General features: G+C 53.2%; 2 protein-coding genes across 4 annotated transcripts in view; both read left to right on the top strand.

The window, feature by feature from the left end:
• The window catches only part of slc35h1 (solute carrier family 35 member H1), a 7,074-nt gene extending 5,084 nt beyond the window's left edge, over positions 1-1,990 (top strand). The window contains exons 9-10 of the mRNA XM_030366866.1: positions 239-368; positions 725-1,990. Coding sequence (XP_030222726.1) covers positions 239-368; positions 725-858 — 264 coding nt within the window. The 3' untranslated portion in view covers positions 859-1,990. The remainder of the gene's footprint in view (positions 1-238; positions 369-724) is intronic.
• A 470-nt stretch (positions 1,991-2,460) lies between these two features.
• LOC115550647 (collagen alpha-1(XX) chain) overlaps positions 2,461-22,500 on the top strand; it is a 32,900-nt gene continuing 12,860 nt past the window's right edge. The window contains exons 1-21 of one of the 3 annotated variants that reach the window (XM_030365887.1): positions 2,461-2,577; positions 2,704-2,940; positions 5,389-5,502; positions 7,609-7,713; positions 7,931-8,074; positions 10,214-10,444; positions 11,217-11,378; positions 12,601-12,768; positions 12,992-13,111; positions 13,258-13,422; positions 14,547-14,705; positions 16,909-17,093; positions 17,481-17,610; positions 18,327-18,472; positions 18,683-18,812; positions 19,596-19,735; positions 19,926-20,052; positions 20,424-20,566; positions 21,328-21,460; positions 22,052-22,197; positions 22,429-22,500. The exon at positions 22,429-22,500 is cut by the window's right edge and continues 58 nt beyond it. In XM_030365887.1, coding sequence (XP_030221747.1) covers positions 5,445-5,502; positions 7,609-7,713; positions 7,931-8,074; positions 10,214-10,444; positions 11,217-11,378; positions 12,601-12,768; positions 12,992-13,111; positions 13,258-13,422; positions 14,547-14,705; positions 16,909-17,093; positions 17,481-17,610; positions 18,327-18,472; positions 18,683-18,812; positions 19,596-19,735; positions 19,926-20,052; positions 20,424-20,566; positions 21,328-21,460; positions 22,052-22,197; positions 22,429-22,500 — 2,664 coding nt within the window. In that variant the 5' untranslated portion in view covers positions 2,461-2,577; positions 2,704-2,940; positions 5,389-5,444. Of the gene's footprint in view, positions 2,941-5,388; positions 5,503-7,608; positions 7,714-7,930; positions 8,075-10,213; positions 10,445-11,216; positions 11,379-12,600; positions 12,769-12,991; positions 13,112-13,257; positions 13,423-14,546; positions 14,706-16,908; positions 17,094-17,480; positions 17,611-18,326; positions 18,473-18,682; positions 18,813-19,595; positions 19,736-19,925; positions 20,053-20,423; positions 20,567-21,327; positions 21,461-22,051; positions 22,198-22,428 lie in introns of all 3 variants that reach the window. The other 2 variants (XM_030365878.1, XM_030365896.1) reach the window with 2 other exon arrangements.

Below are 22,500 nucleotides of genomic sequence, written 5' to 3'. Positions count from 1 at the left end.
TTCTCCTCCTCACCTCCCCTTCTCCCCCCCCCCCCCTCTGTTCTCCTCCTCACCTCCCCTCCCCCCCCCCCTCTGTTCTCCTCCTCACCTCCCCTTCTCCCCCCCCCCCTCTGTCCTCCTCCTCACCTCCCCTTCTCCCCCCCCCCCCCCCCCCCCCTCTGTTCTCCTCCTCACCTCCCCTTCTCCCCCCCCCCTCTATTCTCCTCATCACCTCCCCTTCTCCCCCGTGCTCCTGCAGGAGGTGTGCACCCTGCTCCTAGCGGCGGGCTTCATGGGGGACCGGATGAGCGCGGTCAACTGGCTGGGCTTCGCCGTGTGTCTGTCCGGCATCTCGCTGCACGTGGGCCTCAAGACCTACTACTCCAGGAGTAAGTTAGCTTACTTAAAGACATGGCATCTAGTCACACACTGATTTTCTGTTAAAAAAAAAAACATACGTAAAACATACAATAAGTGTGGACATTAAGTGCCAGGACGTACAACATACAATAAGTGCGTACATTAACTGCCAGGACGTACTACATGGAATAAGTGCGTACATTAAGTGCCAGGACATATAACATACAATAAGTGCGTACATTAAGTGCCAGGACGTACTACATAGAATAAGTGCGTACATTAAGTGCCAGGACGTATAACATACAATAAGTGCGTACATTAAGCGCCAGGACGTACAGTAACATAACGACCCGGCATTCATGTCTGCTGTGTTCTGTCCCCTCAGACAAGGGCCCCTCGTTAAGGCCCCTAACGAGCAAGAGCTCGGAGCTGGAGCTGCCTCTGCTGCGGGCCGACGAAGACGAGGACCCGCCCAGGGGCGAAGACTCTGACTGCGGACAGGAGATCAGTCTACACTGACAGCATGGAGACACCCGACGACCGCCGGGACGTCACTCAAATCAGGAAATAACGAGCGACCTCGTGAAAACAGTGTCTGTTGTTTATGGCATCGCAAAAGGGAGGAGCCGACTCCGCCCTGATGTCACGGAAACGGATTAATGTTATGACACCACAAAATAGGAAGTAACCGACGAAAACGATCCAGAAGCTTTAATTGTTGTTTTTAATCCAGCTGCCATATGTCTGTTTGGGGTTAACCGGGGTACTAGTCATAGTGAGTTAAACCCATGAAATAACCATTGATGTCGTTGATGGGCGTGTGAGGGTCACGTTCGAGGGCTTGAACGCTGTGGACCAAACCAAAAAAGTATTCCCGGTCAGTTTAATTTTTTTGTTGTTTCGCTTTAATTTTTGTTGAGGAGATAATATTATAGGCCTACGACTGAGTTAACCCTCACGCAGCTAGCTCAACTCTTACGTTTCTCCCCTACCGTTTGTTATAAAATGCTCTTCTGAGCATGTCAAGTTTGGATTGCGTTCTCAGCAGTTTTAAATAACATCGACCAGATGTTTCATGACGACGCAAACACAAAATACTCATCAAGACACGAAATTTTTTTAAATTTCAGCTGATTCAGTTGATGCAAGGTATTCGTACGACAGTTACCAATCATTGTAGGTAACTGGACTGTGCTCCAAGCGGAACGAGTCCAGTCCCCAGCCCAGACAGTTGGACTAACAATGGGCGACTTATTTATGAGATTATATCTGCTACTTATCTCCAATTATTTTTGTTTGACGATTAATTTAAAATTCAGGCAGGGGTTTTCCCTAGAGCTCTCCAATTAGCAGGTCAAAAAAGAATAAAAATGTTAGGACTTGTTAATAATGTGTTCTGCCTTGTTATGGTGTGTTTTAATGTGTTATAACATGCTATGACGTGATGTACATGTGATGACGCCAGAGACCTGTACAGAGCAACCTCCACGTGCCTTGTCTGCCCCGTGTTGCCACGCTGGACCAGAGGAACTTCTAACACGGAGAAAGTAATGGATGCTCGCTCAGTTGAAAGCCGTATGTCGGGACCGGTGTGTCTCTGAAAGCTTTGGTGCAATTGAATAAATGATTTGGGGGCGTCCACAGAAATCCCGCTCCTCTACTCGTGTGTTTAATCCAGCACCGTCTGAACACCCCGTCGACCACCACACTCTGTCCACATCCACCTTACCTCCACTGCGAAGTGGGGCAAAACCAATTTGTTAAGATGCCAACTGCTGAGAAACCCAGCTGCCTGGGGCCCGACATGTGGCAGCGGGGTGTGGCAGAGGGGCCTGTGGTGTTTGCTGGCTTCTTTCGACGTTTTGCATCACAGTCGGTCCCTAGCTGCCCCAGTCCAGTTCTTCAACGTTAATCTTTCTTGTTCAATTTCAGTAAAATAATTAATTTAATAAAAAAAAGGTGTGTGTGTGTATATATATATATATATAACCCTTTTTTAATATATATTAATATATATATGTATTTATATATATTCAAATATATATGTATCTAACCGCCAAAATAAATAATAGTTATTTATTTTTCTTGCAGCTAGGGACTGTTAAATGTGACGCAAATTGTCGAAAAAAGCAGATGATTTCGGACCTGCCACACCACAGGCCCCGGCTCCGGGGCTGCAGTTGGATGCCTGCAGTTGGAAACATCTGCGCCTTTCTGACAACAAGGGTTAGGGTTATGGTAAGATTTAGATTCTACATGCGTTTCAAACGCACCAGTGAACATCTCCTCCTGTACCGTCTCTTGTCGGTGGGATTTACACAAACAGCCATGGGTCTTAAGATGCGTCATTGATATTCCACCAAGGAGTCGAACGTCCGGGGAGGAACTTGACTCGGGAGAGGTTTCTTGTTTCCCCGAGTGGCGCCACACCCAGCCGGGGGGCAGGAGGGCTCCTGGGACGGATCGGGTTTCACTCCCACTACGAGACCAGGAGGGCTTCCATGGAGGAGAACCGACAGTGCTAAAGGAACCCATGCCCGTGGACACCTCCCCTCCGCCGGACTGAAGGAACCCCGCCACTCGCTGCAGAGCCCCACGCAGGTACGTTCTCACCTGGCCGGTGTGATGGCGCATAGATAGTTCTGCTTCGCTTTTCTCTTTGTCCTCCGGCTCCCACACTCAGGTACTAGTGGTTCGATGATAGTTAGAACGGACTCTTTTGTTGGAGAACGTAACCCGAGGTCATCAAGTTTAAAGAGAACGACCGCAAGGAATTGTGTAAACGGTCAATGTAGTTGGGGTTATTATGAGATGTATTTGATGATGCGTAAAGTAATGCGTAAAATTGCGCGAATCCAGATGCCACGCATTTTTGTCGGGTGTCATCACAAACACCTGGGGGACCTGTGTCATGTTTTCCAGGTGAGATCACAGCGCCAACAGGTAGGCTGTGTGTCTGGGCTCTACTGAAGCGGTACATATTAACTCATTTAATCCACTTTACGCGTGTGCGCAAGAGGTTAAAATACAGCCACGGATCATAAGTCATGAATTGTCGTTATGACACAGAAATGACCATATCTGTTATTTCTACATTACCGCTGAACTCGACCCTCTTGACTGACAGGGAACGACTGTGGTCTAACGGTAAAACCTTGCTCAGATGCAGGAGGCAGCTCTTCTGCCCGGGCAGCTGGGTCAGGGGTCAGGGGTCAGTTCAGTTGTATACCTGCTCAAGGTGGGATCGCTTTGACCTCACCTTTGTCAAAACCAGATGCAGGGACATCGGCATATGGATTGGACTTTAAGACCTTGTGAGGAATATCCGCTCTGACTGAGCAACAATCGGGACAAGCTGCGGCTTGTCGGTCGGATCAGCGGGCGGTGGGGGGGGGGGGGGGGGGGGGCACAACGTTGGGGGGTGGGGGCTGCAGGTGAACGTCCAACCGCGTCGAGTCCCCTCCCAAACTCGCTCTTAGATAGAGCACAGTATTCAAATGGGTACTTCGCGGGTCGACCTGTCAGTACAAGACTGCCGCTGGACGGCTGTCAGTGTGTCCTGGTATTCCGTGCGTCCCGGTATTCCGGAGGCCCCTGTCTGTGAGGCGGTGGATGTGAGTCCGCCCAGCAGGCCACCTGACGAGTTCACCTGAGCGCCGCTGCTCTCCAGTCAGGACGGCCCCTCAGCAGTATGAGTTATGGTTCCGCGTTGTCTGGAGGCTTTTGGGATCCCCGCCACGAGACGAGTTACCCTTTTGACTGGCTTTATTTTATGGACCCTGTTTCCTACATGTCGGTACTCTGGAGTGATCAAAGTGACTCATAAGAGCTGGTTTCAAGCATTGTCAGATCATTCGTGACTTCTGTTGCTGTCCATTTTAGACACACAGGAAAAATACACTTTAAACCTGAAACATCATAACATCGAAACCACAGACTTAATGCAGGAGTTTTATAGTTTAATTTGCTATCGAAAGTGTGGGCTGTAGAACCGTAGAGTTGTAGGGCGTTGGAGAACCACTTCTGCTTGTGTAGCTTTAGGCAATAGGCCTATTTGGGCTCGTAGTTATTTAAAGAATAGCTTCCTTTATGTATACCTGATGTGTGCGCCAACATAAAGTTCAAAATAAAGTTCAACAACCGAAGTGCTCATAAAAACAGCTGGTCTTTAGGCTCGTTTATGACCTCTTTAAGGGTGAGAGAGAGAGAGAGAGAGAGAGAGAGAGAGAGAGAGAGAGAGAGAGAGAGAGAGAGAGAGAGAGAGAGAGAGAGAGAGAGAGAGAGAGAGAGAGAGAGAGAGAGAGAGAGAGAGAGAGAGAGAGAGGGGGGGGAGGGAGGGAGGGAGGGGGGGGGAGAGAGAGAGAGGGGGGGGGGGGAGAGGGAGAGAGAGAGAGAGAGAGAGAGAGAGAGGGGGGGGGGGGGGGGGAGGGGGGGGGAGAGAGAGAGGGAGAGAGAGAGAGAGGGAGGGAGAGAGAGAGTGTGTGTGCATGTGTGTGCTTGTGCATGTGCATGTGGGTATGTGTTTGTGTTTGTGTGTGTGTGGGTATGTGTGTGTGTGTGTGTGTGTGTGTGTGTGTGTGTGTGTGTGTGTGTGTGTGTGTGTGTGTGTGTGTGCGTGTGTGTGCCTGCTCTGTGTGTTATTATCCATCCCTGTAATGAGCAGGACTCCCTGTTCTCACCTGTATTTACCTTGCCTGCGTCTCCGCGGCACCCATCTGCACGCGGCTCATAAAAGGGTTCCCGTGGGAAGAGCCACCGAAAAGTGACCGTACCCATGGCATCCACAAAGAGACCAGACTGGAGCCTCCCATGTCCCTCTGTCCCCCTGTCCCTCTGTCTGTGTGCCCACATACTGACAGAAGCACTTGGAGGCTCGAGATATAGTAGGGGATATAGTTCTTGAGTTCTTGAACAGATGAATACAATAGATTAATGACGGATGAATACGATAGATTAATGACAGATGAATACATTAGATTAATGACAGATGATTACATTAGATTAATGACAGGGAATACATTTGATTAATGACGGTTGTCTTTCTTTCAGGCTTTATTCATCTCAATCCGGTGTTCTCTCCATCTTCATCGTCATCCTCCTCACCGATGGCTCGCTGTCTGCTCGCGTTCCTCCTGCTCCTTACCTCAGAGGTCCACGCCCAGGGTAACTCCCTCCTGCTCCACCCCCTCCTCCTCCTCCTCTTCCTAGCCTTCCTCATCCTTCTTCTAGCCCCCCTCCTCCTCTTCCTCCTCGCCCTCCTCCTCCTCCTAGCCTTTATCCTCCTCCTCCTAGCCCTTCTCCTCCTCCTCTTCCTCCTCACCCTCCTCCTCCTCCTAGCCTTCATCCTCCTCCTCCTAGCCCTTCTCCTCCTCCTCCTTCTCCTCCTCCTCCTAGCCCTTCTCTTCTTCCTCCTCCTCCTCCTCCTCCTCCTCGTCCTCCTCCTCCTCCTCCTCCTCCTCCTCCTCCTCCTCCTCCTCCTCCTCCTCATGTCCTCTCATGTTGCAGCTCTGTGATATACTGCTCTGTGTCTTCATCCAATTAAATTCACATATCTGCGTAAATCTGCAGAGGTTCTGTGTTTACTGTTTAGTCATCATGGAGCCAACACCTTCAACAAAATGAAAGGTTCAAGTGATTACTTGTTTTAGATCCACGCCCTTACGAGTGGGATGGATCCCAGAACCTCTTGGCTGGGACCGGACCACCCAAACCGCCGCTGCCTCCCGCCCCACTCTGTGTTGATAGCTCTGCTCCCTTAATGGTGTGTCCCGTGTGAATGCTGCGAGGAACGCTATGGCTCTTCTGATTGGATGATCAGCTCTCGTGGAACCTAAACGACAAAATGGAGAATCTGGGCTATTCAGAGCTCGCACAAGAGTTGATCTGTCTGTCTGTCTGTCTGTCTGTCTGTCTGTCTGTCTGTCTGTCTGTCTGTCTCTCTGTCTGTCTGTCTGTCTGTCTGTCTGTCTGTCTGTCTGTCTGTCTGTCTGTCTGTCTGTCTGTCTGTCTGTCTGTCTGTCTGTCTGTCTGACCCTCTGTCTGTCTGTCTGTCTGACCCTGTGTCTGTTTCTCTGTCTGTCTGTCTGTCTGTCTGTCTGTCTGTCTGTCTGTCTGTCTGTCTGTCTGTCTGTCTGTCTGACCCTCTGTCTGTCTGTCTGTCTGTCTGTCTGTCTGTCTGTCTGTCTGTCTGTCTGTCTGTCCTCTTGCTGGCAGGGGGCCCGTTGTTAGTGGAGAGGGCCCTGACCCGTGTATGATCCCATGCCAGGGGCCCTCATAGAGTAACCCGGCACACACAAGCGCATGCACACGCACACACATGCATAAGCGCATACACACGCACACACACATATACCAATACGCGTTTCCACATGCATGCATACATAGAAACACACACACACACACACACACACACACACACACACACACACACACACACACACACACACACACACACACACACACACATTCCTGCACACACACACAGGCACACCGACAGACACACACACAAACACACACGCGCACACACACACACACAAACACACACACACAGACACACACACAGACACACACACACACACCGAGTTGTGGTGGTATCCTGGTGACCACAGTAGTGGTGTCCTTCCCCCATCCCCCTCCTTCCATGTAAAGTCCCTTTAAACCTCCGGTACACTGGGACCCTGACCTCTGACCCCACCCCACTTCCTGTCCCCCTCGGACCCGGGCAGGAAGACCCCAACAGAACGCTCTTTGAGGGGAGACGACGGCGGAGAGAAAGACACGCTTGTTGGAGGGAAAGTAAAAAAACACACTGGAAGAAATGGAGATGAGCTCAGAACAACAGGAGGGTCTGAGCTCAGGGTCAAAGGTCACACTGCTCCCCATCTGGAAAGAGACAGGGGAGAGGGAGGAGAGGGAGGGAGACATGGAGGAGAGGGAGGGAGAGAGGAGATGGATTCAGAGGAAGGAGAGGGAGGTGGGAGACTTGCAGGGGGAGACAGGAGAGGGGGAGTGATGGAGGGGGAGATGTGGGGAAGGGAGTTATGGAGGGACAGGGAGGAGATGGGAGACCCACTTTGGGGATGGATGTCTGCGGACGGGAATGTCATTATGTGACATCACACATATCACACAAACACTTGTAAATAGACGCACAAGGTCCCATTATCATTTAATACATTTAGATGTGTGTGTGTATGCGTGTGTGTGTGTGGGTGTACGCCCGTGTGTGTGTGTGTGTGTGTGTGTGTGTGTGTGTGTGTGTGTGTGCAGGTCGTCTGAAGCTCACTGTTCTGTCGGAGGACCGGCTGCAGATGAAATGGCGGGAGGCTGACGGCCCCGTTCAGGGCTACAAGGTCCGAGTCAAGCCCATCGCAGGTGAGTCCGACCCGGGTACCACACCCTCAGGTCCCTGGTCCCCCCCACCCCTGACTCCAACACACACAGGACACAGACCACCAGTGGGTCGTCCTTGTTGACCTCTGTTGTTTGCCGCGGTCCTTTGTTGTTCGTTGTACTTCATTGTTCTCATTATTGCGGTGGTGGTTGTGGTTGTTGTTGTTGTTGTTGTGTGCGTTGCCGCGGCGGCATGCAGACGTGCCCCAGCCGGAGCTGATGCTGACCACCACGCGGGGGCGGGCCACGGTGGCCGGGCTGGACCCGGCCCAGGAGTACAACCTGCAGGTCCTGCTGCTCAACGGCACGGCCGAAAGGCTGCTGGCCAAGAGACGCTTCACCAGTAAGACGCCTGCCTCCCTCCCTTTCTCCCTCCCTCCCTCCCTCCCTCCATCCCTCCCTCCCTCCCTCCCTCTCTCCCTCCATCCCTCCCTCTCTCCCTCCCTCCATCCCTCCCTCCCTCCCTACCTCCCTCTCTGCCTCCCTGTCTCTCTCCCTGCCTTTCTCTCCCCCTCTCCCTCCCTTCCTCCCTTCCTCCCTCCCTCCCTCCCTCCCTCCCTCCCTCCCTTTCTCCCTCCATCTCTCCCTCCTCACCCTCCCTCCCTCTCTCCCTCCCTCTCCCCCTCCCTCCCTCCCTCTCTCCCTCCCTCCCTCCCTTTCTCCCTCCATCTCTCCATCCTCCTTACCCTCCCTCCCTCCCTCCCTCCCTCCCTCCCTCCCTCCCTCCCTCCCTCCCTCCCTCTCTCCCTCCCTCCCCCTATCCCTCCCTCTCTCCCTCCCTCCTCCTCCAGATGATGGAGCAACAGAGGAATCTTCTGAGTAGGTGTCAATTTCTCCTGGAGCTCAGCCAGTAAACCCTGTTCCCTGATTGCTCTACAGCTTATTATGGGATACATAACATCTGATAAGCTGGCTCCTCCGCTGTCCCTGAGGGTGTGATAACGCCCATGGTTTTGATGTCTCTCCTGGTGTTCTAATTTCATCACGACGGATCACTGCCAAGCAGCCTAGAAGCTGAGAAACACAGGATTTAAAGACTCAACCCCAAACTCACAAGCCCTAACCCCACCCCCTCATCCAGGCTCCACCCCTAACCATCTAACCCCACCCCCTCAGCCAGGCCCCACCCCAACAATCTAACCCCACCCCCTCATCCAGGCTCCACCCCAACCATCGAACCCCACCCCCTCAGCCAGGCTCCACCCCTAACCATCTAACCCCACCCCCTCAGCCAGGCTCCTCCCCAACCATCGAACCCCACCCCCTCATCCAGGCTCCACCCCCAACTATTTAACCCCGACCCCACAGCCAGTGTCTCTAGTCCTGTCCGGACAGGTGATCCACTCACCTTTTGACAAACAAACACAAACATTCCCGCTCAGACACACACACACACACACACACACACACACACACACACACTCGCACACACACACGCGCGCGCGCGCACACACACACACACACACACACACACACACACACACACACACACACACACACACACACACACACACACACACACACACACACACACACACACACACACAGACAAACACACACCAGGAATGCTGCTGTCACTCAGGAATGACGGGAGTCTCGGAAACTTGATTTATCTCCAAAGCCCCCCACCCCTTTCCCTGTTTCTTCCTCCTCCTCCTCCTCCTCCTCCTCCTCCTCCTCAGTTTTACATTGTTCCAGTCTCTTGGAACATCTCCTTAGTGCGTACTCCTCCTCCCACCTCCCACCAGCGGCCTGGGGAGACGCCGCTCGGGGGCTCTCCTGACACGGCTCCCCAGTCCCTGGTCCATAGACGATGTTCCAATAGTCCGACGTTCCTGATGAAGGTCCGTCTAGACGCTGTGTCCGTCCAGAAGGTTCTCACCCCTGACAGACACACAGCTCACGGAGGTTTCAGGGAGCAGCTCTGGCTGGTGGAGAGTTATGGCCTGGCCGGTTCAGACAGGTTCTGGGTGGCTGGAGCGTCTCCAAACAGCACCTGCCTCTTATCTAAATTGGATCCAAACTCACCACCTGAAATTATTTATTTCGCCATGCATAGTCAACACCACTGGCTGTGTGTGTGTGTGTGTGTGTGTGTGTGTGTGTGTGTGTTGTGTTTGTGTTTGTGTTTGTGTGTGCGTGTGTGTGTGTTAACTGTGTTTGTGTGTGGGTGTGCGTGTGTGTGCGTGCCATGGGTATGTGTAAGTGTCTGTCTTTGGGTGTGTGGGTGTGTCTTTGTGTGTGTGTCTGTGTGTGTGTCTGTGGGTGTGCGTGTGTGTGCGTGCCATGGGTACGTGTCAGTGTCTGTCTTTGGGTGTGTCTTTGTGTGTGTGTGTGTGTGTGTGTGTGTGTGTGTGTGTGTGTGTGTGTGTGTGTGTGTGTGTGTTTGCATGCAAAGTTTAATGGGAGTCATGCAGTGTAAAGCCTCTGATTGGGTAACAAAGCAGTGTATAAAGTCCCTGTATGACCCCGCCCCTTACAGTATCTGGCCTGAGGGAGGAGGAGCTTCTGCGTAGCGGAGGTCGCGACGGGAAGAGGAGGCTGTCGCCGATTGGCTCGGGGTCAGGTGACCTCGATGACGTCACAGGCGCCCTGCTGGGGGCGCCCACCGTTCTGTACCAAGACACGCCCAGCCCAACCCGACCCCTCCCCACCAGTACTACCAGTACCACCACTACCAGCGCCACCGTCGCTGGTAAGACAGACTCTACAGGTAACGTCACTCGTTAGCTGTCGGGCTCGCTCGGCCAGACGTCACATGACTGCAATGACCGCCTCCATTTTTTCTCCAAGTGGGATCAGCTTAGCTCAGGAGGGAGAGCTGGTACCCTCAAGGTTGCTAGTTCGATCTCCGGCTCCGCCTAGCTGTTGAGGTGTCCCTGAGCAAGACACCTCACCCTAACTGCGCCTGACGAGCCGGCTGTCGCCAGCTTGTGTGCGTGGTTGACCCCGCCGTCGGTGTGTGAATGTGTGCATTAACAGTTGTAAGTCGCTAATTGCATCTGCTAATTGCCCTTAATGTAAATGGAAAAGTAGCAGCATAGGACGGTCATGGTAGTGACGGGGTTTGGGTCATTATTTAGTAGTTCCTTTAAAAGATTTTTCATACTGTGGATACATTTTGGTTAGAGGAAGGCTGGGCGTTTTTTATTTCACAAGGCGTGGCGAAACAAAGTTCATTCTGCTTTTAGGTTACAACAACTCTCCATGACTACCATCACGCTATGGCGGAATAAGGAAACTCCCATGATGCACTATAAGCTAGTATTTTGCATTAGCCTATGATAGCACTAGCGCCTGGCAAGCACTTGCCACTGTTAGCAATAGCCCCTGTTAGCATTACCCCCCCGTTAACGCTGTCCTACGTTAGTGCTAGCGCCCGTTTGCGCTAGCTCCTAGTGAGAGCACCCATTAGCGCTCTCACCCCGTACCGTAAACACCTGTTGGCCTCACAACGCTCTGCTGCTCACCCCCCCCTCCCACAGACCCCGCCTCCTCGGACTACGAAGACCCTCCCCCAGATAGGACACCCAAGGAGAAGAGGAAGAAGAAGAAGGATAAGGAGAGGCCGAAGGGGAGGGAGAAGGAGCCTAAAAGAGAGGCTCAGAACAACCCGAGAAAGACCACCCCTTCACAACCTACCACAGGTAGTCCACCCTACCTACAACGGGTAACACGCACCCGTACCTGTTACAGGTAGAACGGACCCTTACCTGTTACAGGTAGGAACACCCTACCTACAACGGGTAACACGCACCCGTACCTGTTACAGGTAGGAACACCCTACCTACCAAAGGTAACATGTAATCCTTACCTGTTACAGGTAACACATACATTTACCTGATCAGGTAACCGACCATACCTACTAAAGGGACCTGTAATCCTTACCTGTTACAGGTAACACACACATGCTACCCTTACAGGTAATCCAGCCTACCTACCACAGGTAACACTTTATCCTTACCTGTTACAGGTTATCCCATGACTGTCATCATAGGTAACACCTGTACCTGTGACAGGTAGGGGGGGGTGGGCCATTAAACTACACCTCCACTTCCTCTAATACCTGCAATTACCACACTCTGACATCCTGTTTCACCTGATCACATGTCCCACCTTTAAGCTGATCTGGATCAGGAGAAAGGAAGCCTGATCTAGTTCCATACAGTGTTTCAGGGAGCCTTCACACTTCCTCCAAGCATTCCAGTCTGAGTCCCCCTCCCCCTCATCAGAGCTCACCTCTGAAGCCCTCCAGCGGGGAGCTAGCTGTTAGCCGCTTCCTGTTAGCGCTAATGGGGGGTTTCAGGTGGTTAACTGAAGGCCGAGACAAGGAGAGGGCTGGATAATAACAGGAGCTCCTGCATGCCCACAGGGCACACACTTACTCTCTCTCTTATTCTCATTCTCTCTCTCTCTCTCTCTCTCTCTCGCTTGCTCGATCGCTCGCTCTCAAAAACCCTACAATTAAATCAAAAGGGAATCAACCTACCAACCTAAAGGCGGGGAATCCCTATGGTTGCCTAGGGGAAGGTTGTGAAACACGGTGTGCAGTTTTGTATATGTTAGGTGGTGTACATATATACAGGCATGGAGATGTGTGTTGTATTTGTGACCGTGTTTGTATGTGTATGTGTTGTATTTGTAACCCTGTGTGTGTGTTGTATTTGTAACTGTGTGTGTGCGTGTGTGTGTGAGTATGTATTGCATTTGTAACCGTGTGTGTGTGTGTGTTTGTGTGTGTATGTGTTGTATTTGTAACCGTGTGTGTGTGTGTGTGTGTGTGTGTGTGTGTGTGTATGTATGTGTGTGTTGTATTTGTAACTGTGTGTGTGTGTGTGTGTGTGTGTGTGTGTGTGTGTGTGTGTGCAGGCGGCTCCCCGCGGGCCCCGGTGGACTGTGATGCGGAGGCCCCTGCGGAGGTGGTCCTGGTGGTGGACGGCTCCTGGAGCATCGGCAGAACCGACTTCAGGCGCGTCCGCGAGTTCCTGGAGGGCGTGGCCAGCCGCTTCCGCATCGGAGCCAATCACGTCCGCTTTGGTGATAAGGGGGCGGGGCAGGGGGCGGGGCTAACATCCTGGGCTGCCACAAGGATTTATGACCACATAAAAAGGATACTTAAATTAACAGAAATGCTTGTGTGTGTGTGTGTGTGTGTGTGTGTGTGTGTGTGTGTGTGTGTGTGTGTGTGTGTGTGTGTGTGTGTGTGTGTGTGTGTGTGTGTGTGTGTGTGTGCGTGCGTGCGTGCGTGCGTGTGTGTCAGCCCTCACCCAGTACAGCTCGGACCCTCGGACCGAGTGGCAGCTCAACAACTTCACCAACAAAGAGGACCTGATAGAGGCCATCCGCAGCTTCAGATACAAGGGAGGAAACACCTTCACAGGTGTGTGTGTGTGTGTGTGTGTGTGTGTGTGTGTGTGTGTGTGTGTGTGTGTGTGTGTGTGTGTGTGTGTGTGTGTGTGTGTGTGTGTGTGAACTTGACCTTGCATGACCCCTTTGACCCCTTTGACCCCTGACCCCTGACCCCAGGCCAGGCCCTGCTCCACGTGATGGATGAGACGCTGGGGGCGGAGTCAGGGGCCCGGCCGGACACGCCCGTCTTCCTGATCCTGCTCACCGACGGCAAATCACAGGACGACGCCGTCACCGCCGGCAACCGGCTGAAGGCCACCGGCGTGGAGATCATCGGCATAGGTCAGAGGTCATGCCCTGTGATGTCACGTCCTGTGATGTCACATCCTGTACACATTCCTGTGCCAAGCAGAGGAACAACGGCAGGAACCATTGGAATGTGTTGTGGCAATTTCTTTAAGAGAGAATTGCGTCTAGGACAGATGAGACTTCTAAATGCAAAAAGCACACAATAGTTTGAGACAAGGAAGCTATTTCAATGTATGCAAACATTAGACTCCTCTCTAGCAGAGTGAGTCCACAACACAGTTCGACAAAGCTATTTAAACCGTTTCACATCCTCCCCACAATGCAATGTAAATAATCGAATCAGGTCCTGTTTACCCAAGACACAGAGTGGCCTGTGTTCTTGTTCTCAAGCAGAAGAATGCGTAAGGGGATGCCTTCTCCCTTGTGGCCGGTTTACCCAAGTAGGAAGGTTAACATTAAGATGACACTGAGGAAAGGTAGGGTGGCTAGACCGTACAAGGAATAGGAAACACCGCTTTAGATGACTAACAGGAAACAACATATGGATTGTCCATCACAAATGCACCAACGGGCTGTGGCTAGAGCTCTCAGCACGCAGGTGAACGAGTCATAAGAACCCGTCCTCGTTTTGAGGCGCTGGCTAGGGATTGCGTCGACAGCAATACTGCGGAAAATGTATGGAAATTGGAAAAGGCAAATGTGGGGAAACTCAAAACCCGAGTGGACCGTTGTCCTCAGGCAGGTTGAGGGCTGTTTCTGTTAACCCTCGATCCACAGACTTCTTGCTATGTTGTCCTGTTGAATACAAGATGCCCTGGAGGCCTCCCTCCCTCCCCATCTCCTCCCTCCCTCCCCATCCCTCTCTCCTCCTCCCCCACCTCCTTCCTCCATCTCCTTCCCTCTTATGTCTCCTTCCCTCCCTCCCCCATCGACCACCCTCCCTCCCTCCTTCTCTCCCTCCCTGACTCCTTCCCGCCTTCTCCCTCCCTCCCTCCCGCCCTCCCTCCCTCCATCTCCCCCTCCTTCCCGCCCCATCTCCCTCCCTTCCTCCCTCCATCTCCCCCTCCCTCCCTCCCAGGCCTCCTTCCCCCCCTCTCCCATAGTGTTTGGTGAGCGCCGGCCTGACGAGAGTGTGCCCCCCCCCTCCATCCCCCCAGGTGTGAAGAACGCAGACGAGGCGGAGCTCCGTCAGGTGGCGTCGCCCCCGGTGGAGCTCAACGTCTACTCCGTCCACCACTTCCACCTGCTCAGCAAGCTGGTGCCCCGCCTGGTCCACATCCTCTGCGGACGCATCGCCGACCGCCACGCCGCCAGACGTAAGACCAGCCGCACTCCCGCTCCATGGCGCGCGCCTGGGGATTAGGGGTGTAGTGACTTGGCATCACCACTAGGGGGTGATGGTTCACTTCAGAGTATTCGTGGATTTCACTCCAGATTACATTTACAATTTATGTTCAGGGTGTTCAGCAGACGCTTCTTTCCACATTGACTTGTGATAAGTACATTTGTCAGATGAAAGTGAAACAACAATATATCGTCAGGTGTGTTTGTGTAAGGATGTTCATAGAACCATATGTGGCAATTTCTTTAAAGGTCCCATGACATGCTATTTTATGTATTCTTTAATATAGGTATTAGTGGGCAACTAACACAGTATTCAAAGACGTTCCTGAAATTCAGCCGTGGTGCAGAGTTACAGCCACTCCGAGCCAGTCGCACATTGAGCTTCCCCCAAATGCGCTGTTTCGGTGGGCGTGTCAAGGAGGAGGGTGGGGGTGTGGCCCTGAGCAGCTTGCAGCCACGTGCGGTACCATGCGCTCTGTTTACAGTGGATGTATCGCAATGGCGAGGCGCACACAGCCTTTAGCCGTGTTCTGTAAATATTCTAGAACACACGGGAGTCCTGGAGCTCTATATCTAAATATTATCATATAGCCTACACAGATATCTATATCATATAGCCTAATATATATTATCACGGCCAAAAGCTGTGTGAGCCGATATTATGAATCTCAAACGACCGCGTTGGGTTCTCCGACGTTCCTGGTTCTTCAACGTCCACATCAATGTGAATACACACACTGTAACGCAAGTGTTGTACACTTCCTTGTTATTTGGATAACCGTTCTGCTGTTGGTGTGATGGCGCATAACACGTCGGACTCTCGTCTCTGGTATTTCTACAACGAGACTCGTATTGGGGGTTATCTCAGCCAAAGTTGAGAATGAATTGGGGGGAAGGAACTTTGGCTTTGACTCCCTCAAGAACATGAACCACGACATGGAGGAGAAAGGGATTGTTGGCGGCGAATGTCTCCCGCTTGAGCCCCGCTGAGGGACCACCGCCGGAGGCGGAGGTGCCTAAGCGCTGCCCGGCAAAGATCCCTTTCTCCTCCTTGTCGTGGTTCATGTTCTTGACTTGAGGGAGTCAAAGCCAAAGTTCTTTCCCCCCAATTCATTCTCAACCTTGGCTGAGATAACCCCCAATACGAGTCTCGTTGTAGAAATACCAGAGACGAGAGTCCGACGTGTTATGCGCCATCACACCAACAGCAAAACGGTTATCCAAATAACAAGGAAGTGTACAACACTTGCGTTACAGTCCTGGAGCTCTATATCTAATATCATATAATGCATAGATATCTATAACATATTGTGTGCGTCTCCAGACGATATTATGAATCACAAACGACTTTGTCGGGTTCTGCGACGTCTCTGGTTCTTCCACTTTCAAATCAACCTGAAGTCGACTGAACCGCGCGCTGCCGGCTGCCCGCTGCCGGGCGATGGTGCCTCGCGGCAACCGGCGGCATGTCGCAGTTCATGTACTTCAGCGAGTCAAACCAAAGTTCCTTTCCCCCAATTCCTTCTCAACCATGGCTCAGATAACCCCCACGACAGTCTCGTTGTGGAAATACAAGACACGTCAAAGAACCGACAAGAAACACTTGCGTTACAGTGTGTGTATTCACACACACATGTGGCGCTCGCACGGTCGAGTCTCATTGGCGGGCCAACGTCTCTGGGCGGGCCAGGCAGAGTAAGGGGAGGAGCTGAGATTCCTCATGACGTCATGAGCACAGACATTCCAAATCAGCGCGCTTGAGCCTCCGTTTTTTCAAAGGCGAGCAGAACAGCTAGTGCTCGTTTTACACCAAACGCAAGTTTTAGCCACTGGGGGACCATAGGCAGGCTAGGGGAACTCATATTTATGATAGAAAACCTCACAAAGTGAGATTTTCATGTCATGGGACCTTTAAGAGAGAATTGCGTCTAGGACAGAGGAGACTTCTAAATGCAACAAGCAGACAATAGTTTTAGACAATGAACCTATTTTAATGTTTGCAAACATTAGACTCCTCTCTACTAGAGTGAGTCCACAGTTCATAGAACCAAGTGCCAAGCAGCAACTTTCCAGAGTCCTGAATGAACATTCATAAAGAACCAGCGATATTATGGACTCCACCACTATCGACCCACCAGGAAGTGTTTTGTGATTGGCTGCTGGCTTTGCGTGCAGGACCGGAGCGCGGGCCCCCGACGCCCGACCCGGTCCAGTCCGACCCCAGCCCCACCGACCTGCGGTTCTCAGAGCTGGGGTCCCGCGAGGTCCGGCTCCACTGGTCCGGTCCCGCCGGGCTGGGCCGGCCTGTGCTCCAGTACCGCGTGGTCTACCACAGCGCCGAGGGCCAGTCCCCCCAGGAGGTGAGCCGGCCCCCTGGGCCTGGGTCTGGGTCTGGGATTGGTTGTGTGGTGATTGGTTGATGGGTTGTGTGGTGATTGGTTGATGGGTTGTGTGGTGAATGGTTGATTGGTTGATGGGTTGTGTGGTGATTGGTTGATGGGTTGTGCTGATTGGTTGATGGGTTGTGCTGATTGGTTGATGGGTTGTGCTGATTGGTTGATGGGTTGTGTGCTGATTGGGCGATGGATTGTGGTGGGCGTGGTTCATGTTGATGTTTGGTTATTTACTCTGTTTGAAAAATACGAGACAGTTATCCTCAGAAATGATGTATGCATCATGAAGCCATAGGTGCCAGGTAAACTCTGGTGTGTGTGTGTGTGTGTGTGTGTGTGTGTGTGTGTGTCTAGGTGGTGGTGAACGGATCCACAACAACGGTTCTCCTAGGAAGCCTGTCCTCCCAGACCCTCTACCACATCTCCATCTTCCCCGTGTTCAAAGAGAACGTGGGCCTGCCTCTCCGTGGAACCGTCACCACCGGTAACACCTGGAACACCAAATCACCTGGAACACCTGGAACACCTGTAGCTCTGACTCACCTGGAACACATGTAGCTCTGACTCATCTGTAACACCATTTCATCTCTATCACCTGTAGCTCTGACTCACCTGTAGCTCTGACTCACCTGTAGCTCTGACTCACCTGTAGCTCTGACTCACCTGTAGCTCTGACTCACCTGTAGCTCTGACTCACCTGTAGCTCTGACTCACCTCTAGCTCTGACTCACTTGTTACTCTGACTCACCTGTAGCTCTGACTCACCTGTAGCTCTGACTCACCTCTAGCTCTGACTCACTTGTTACTCTGACTCACCTGTAGCTCTGACTCACCTGTAGCTCTGACTCACCTGTAGCTCTGACTCACCTGTAGCTCTGACTCACCTGTAGCTCTGACTCACCTGTAGCTCTGACTCACCTCTAGCTCTGACTCACCTGTAGCTCTGACTCACCTGTAGCTCTGACTCACCTGTAGCTCTGACTCACTTGTTACTCTGATTCACCTCGAACACCTGTAGCTCTGACTCATTTGGAAAACCTGTAATACCTGTACATCTTACTTTGTTATACTTTGTTGACTTTTGTCACTCTCTCTCTCTCTCTCTCTCTCTCTCTCTCTCTCTCTCTCTCTCTCTCTCTCTCTCTCTCTCTCTCTCTCTCTCTCTCTCCCTCTGCCTGTGTGTGACTGTCTCTCGCCCAGAGACCCTGGTGCGGCCGTCTGACCTGCAGGTGTCCCCCTCGTCCCCCAGCAGCCTGGGGGTCCGCTGGGGGGCGGCCCCGAGGGCCACGCACTACATGGTCCTCTACTCCGCCCTCAACCTGGGGGAGCCCGACGACGCCAAGGAGGTCAGTGTGTGTGTGTGTATGGGAGTGTGTTTGTGTGTGAGAGTGAGTGAGTTTTCGTGGGTGAGTGAGTGAGTGAGTTTTCGTGGGTGTTCCCTCCCCCTCTCCCTACGTCCCTCTCTCCCTCCCTCTTTCCTCCCTCCCTCCTTCCATTTCCCTCTCTCTGGAGACGGTCCATATATGGTCACGGCTCACACTTCCTGTGCTTTGCAGCTGAGGTTCGGTGCCGACCAGACGTCCGTGGAGCTCGTGGGTTTGATCCCGGCGACGGACTACTCCGTGACGCTGTACGCTTTGTACGACGAAGAACCCAGCGACCCAATCACTGCCCAGGGAGCCACAGGTAACACAAGCCCCTCCCCCCTCATTAACAAAACCTCGCCGGGAGTCACAGGTAAAACTAGCCCCTCCCCCCTCATTAAAATACCTTCCCAGGGGGCCACCGGTAAAACTAGCCCCTCCCCCCTCATTAACATAAGCGCCTAGGGAGCCACAGGTAACACTAGCCCCTCCCCCCTCATTAACATAATATACCAGGGTACCACAGGCAACCCTAGCCCCTCCCCCTATTCCCACGATCATTAACCACACAGAAAACACTTCCTGCTGAGGTTTTGACCTATGACCCCATTGGAAAGGTCACAGGTCAGCTGGTCACTCCCACATGCTCACTCCGTAAACACTTTTTATTATTCATGTTCATTCATGTTTCTCTCTCTCTCTCTCTCTCTCTCTCTCTCTCTCTCTGTCTCTTGCGCTCTCTCTCGCTCTCTCACTATCGTCCTCTCTCAGCCGCTCTCTGATGCCATCACCTGCTACAACCACCGGGTGGCGCTATAACAGCATTATAATATATTCAAAGCCAGCACGCCTTTTATGAAAATAGGATTCATTTAGCGTGGAGCTCCCAAAGTGATAGCCTTATGATAGATAATATTATGTTCACAGAGTGGAGTCAGCATTATGATAGCACGGTGATAGCATGACACTAATATTTTGATAGCATTGAGCTATCATCATTGACGATGTCCTTGGCGTCGTGATAACAGCGTAGGGGCGGGACCGCAGACTCCTCCATAATCCATGCACCTCCCCCTCCTCCCATGCCCCTCCCCCCTCCTCCCAGCCCCCCTCCCCCGGCCCCAGAGCATCCAGTTGCCCATGGTTACCCACAGCATGCTGAGGGTCAGCTGGGTGCCGGGGGCGGTGGACGTCCCCGGGCACAGGGTCACCTGCTCCACCAATCACGGCAGCGACGTCAAGCAGGTGACCGCGCCTCCAAACATTACGCAACGTGCTCGTGTGTGTGTGTGTGTGTGTGTGTGTGTGCGTGTGCGTGTGCGTGTGTGTGTGTGTGTGTGCGTGTGCGTTTGTCTGTATATGTGTTTAAAGCTACTTGTTAATAGCTAGCCTGATGCTAAGCTCCGCCCCTCTCTCTCGGGGGGTGGGGGTGCAGGTGGAGGTGACGGGGGTGAACACGGTGCTGGTCCCCAACCTGTCCTCTCTGTCCCGCTACCTGGTCTCCGTCCAGTCCCAGTACCCACAAGGCCTCTCTGCCGCGCTCACCAGCAACGTCACCACGCGTAGGGACAGCGCACATGCACAGACACGCCAGGGGGCACCGATCACTGGGATCACAGTTATACACACACACACACACACACACGCACACACACACACACACACACACACACACACACACACACACACACACACACACACACACAGTCACTTATCGAAGCACATGTCTTATTCACAGACACACATACACACAAACACGCACGCACACACAAACACACAAATGTGTAAATCACGCACACAAATACACACAAACACAGAAAGCGTAGTAGTACGTGGCAGTACTTTTACTAGTACTCACTAGTACCAGTGAGTACTAGTACCAGTCATGTCCCCAGTGAGTACCAGTACTGGAGCCCCCCTCCCTGTGTTCCAGTGAGGGTCCCGGCGCCCACCGACCTCAGGGTCACCAACTTCTCCGGCGGGGAGCTGACCCTGCACTGGGAGCCCGCCGCCGACGACGCCATCAGCTACCTCATCAAGTGGATCTCCCTCAGTGGGGGGGGAGACCTCCGACAGGTAGGGGGGAGGGGGGAGACCTGAGACAGGGAGGGGGGGGATGAGGGGAAGGGGGAGAGACCTCATCAAGTGGATCTCCCTCAGTGGGGGGGGAGACCTCCGACAGGTAGGGGGGAGGGGGGAGACCTGAGACAGGGAGGGGGGGGAGGAGGGGAAGGGGGAGAGACCTCATCAAGTGGATCTCCCTCAGTGGGGGGGAGACCTGAGACAGGGAGGGGGGGGAGACCTCATCAAGTGGATCTCCCTCAGCGGGGGGACGACCTCCGACAGGTAGGGGGGGGTAGGGGGACACAGGTAGGGGGGGGGGGGGAGAACTGAGACAGGTAGAGTAACGTTTTGACCTAGTACATCGTGTCCATTTGCAGTATTTATTATAATCTGGTGTGTTTTATTCTGTGTTCTTAATCATTATTGTATCGACAAGTCCTTTCTTATTATTATATATTAAGGAGGGAGGGAGGGAGACGGAGGGAGGGAGGGAGGGAGGGAGGGAGGAAGGGAGACAGAGGGAGGGAGGGGGAGGGAGGGAGGGAGGAAGGAAAGGGGGGAGGAAGGGAGGGAGGCTGTAGAACCGCGAGGGAGGAAGGGGGAAGGTGGAAGGAAAGGGGGGAGGAAGGGAGGGGGGAGGGAGGGAGGGAGGAAGGAAGGAAGAGGGAAGGAGGGTGGGGGTAGAGGAGGGAGGAAAGGGGGGAGAGGGTAGAAGAGTGAGCGAGGGGGGTTCAGGCGGATGGATGGACTGACCGGAGCCCCCCCGTCCCCAGCTGCGGGTCCCGGGGCCCAGCGAGGGGGCCCTCCTGGAGGGGCTGGAGGACGAGAAGGAGTACCAGGTGTCCCTCTCCGCGCTGTACGCCGACGGGGCGCAGAGCGAGGCGGTGGCCACGCGCTACAGCACGCGTAGGGACGCACACACACACACACATGCACATGCACACATGCACATGCACGTATACCCACACACACACACACATATACACACAGTACCCACACACAAACATATACCCACACACATGCACATGCTGGTACTCACACACATATATTACATACAGTACACACACACGCACGCACGCACGCACGCAAACACACACACACACACATACACACACACACACACACACACACACACACACACATACACACACACACACACACACAAAGTTCTAACCTAGCTAGCCCTCATTAGCCCTAGCTACTCCTAGCTATCCAATGCTAGCCCGAGCTACTCCTAGCTACTCCTACACTTAACTAGCCTAGCTACTCCAAGCTAATAGCTTTCCTGCCCTAGCCCTAGTTATTCTGAGTAACTTCTACCCCTCGCTAGCCCTATCTACTCCTAGCAAGTCTGTGCTAGTCCTTACTAGCCCTAGCTACCCTGTGCTAGCTCTAGCTATCCTGGGCTATCCTTTGCTAGTCCTTACTACTCCTATCCCCTCCCAGCCCATGCTAGCTCTAGCTATCCTGTGCTGATCTCTTCTCGTCCTCCTCCAGTGTCCGGCGGCGGTCCGACGGCCGTCACCGTTGCCGAGGAAACGCCGGTGAGTCTTCTGGTGAGCTGGGACTCCCCCAACGCCCACGTCCTGCAGTACCGCGTCTCCTACAGCGCCCTGAGCGCCACAGAGCCCCGCGACACCACCGTGAGTACAGCCCCGACGGGAGACCCCCCGACGGGGGGTCTGGGGGGTATGGAGGTCTAGAGATCTAGGCCCTAAACCTCCTGACCTCCAGACCCCCAGATCCTAGACTCTAGGGTCTGGGGGGTCTTGGGTCTAGAGGTCTGGGAGGTCTCGAGATCTAAGGGGTCTGTAGCCCCCCCTGTAGCTTCCTGTTGAGTCCCTCACACTGAGGGTGCGTTTGTTTTCCTCTAGCTGGTGCTGCCGGGCAGCCAGAGGCAGGTGGTGCTGCAGAAGCTGCTCCCCGACACGCGCTACAGCATCCTG

This window comes from Gadus morhua, chromosome 1 (genome assembly GCF_902167405.1).
Source record: "Gadus morhua chromosome 1, gadMor3.0, whole genome shotgun sequence".
Classification (NCBI taxonomy): Eukaryota; Metazoa; Chordata; class Actinopteri; order Gadiformes; family Gadidae; genus Gadus; species Gadus morhua.
Note: the sequence above shows the minus strand (reverse complement) of the source record. Positions and strands in the feature narration are given on the sequence as shown.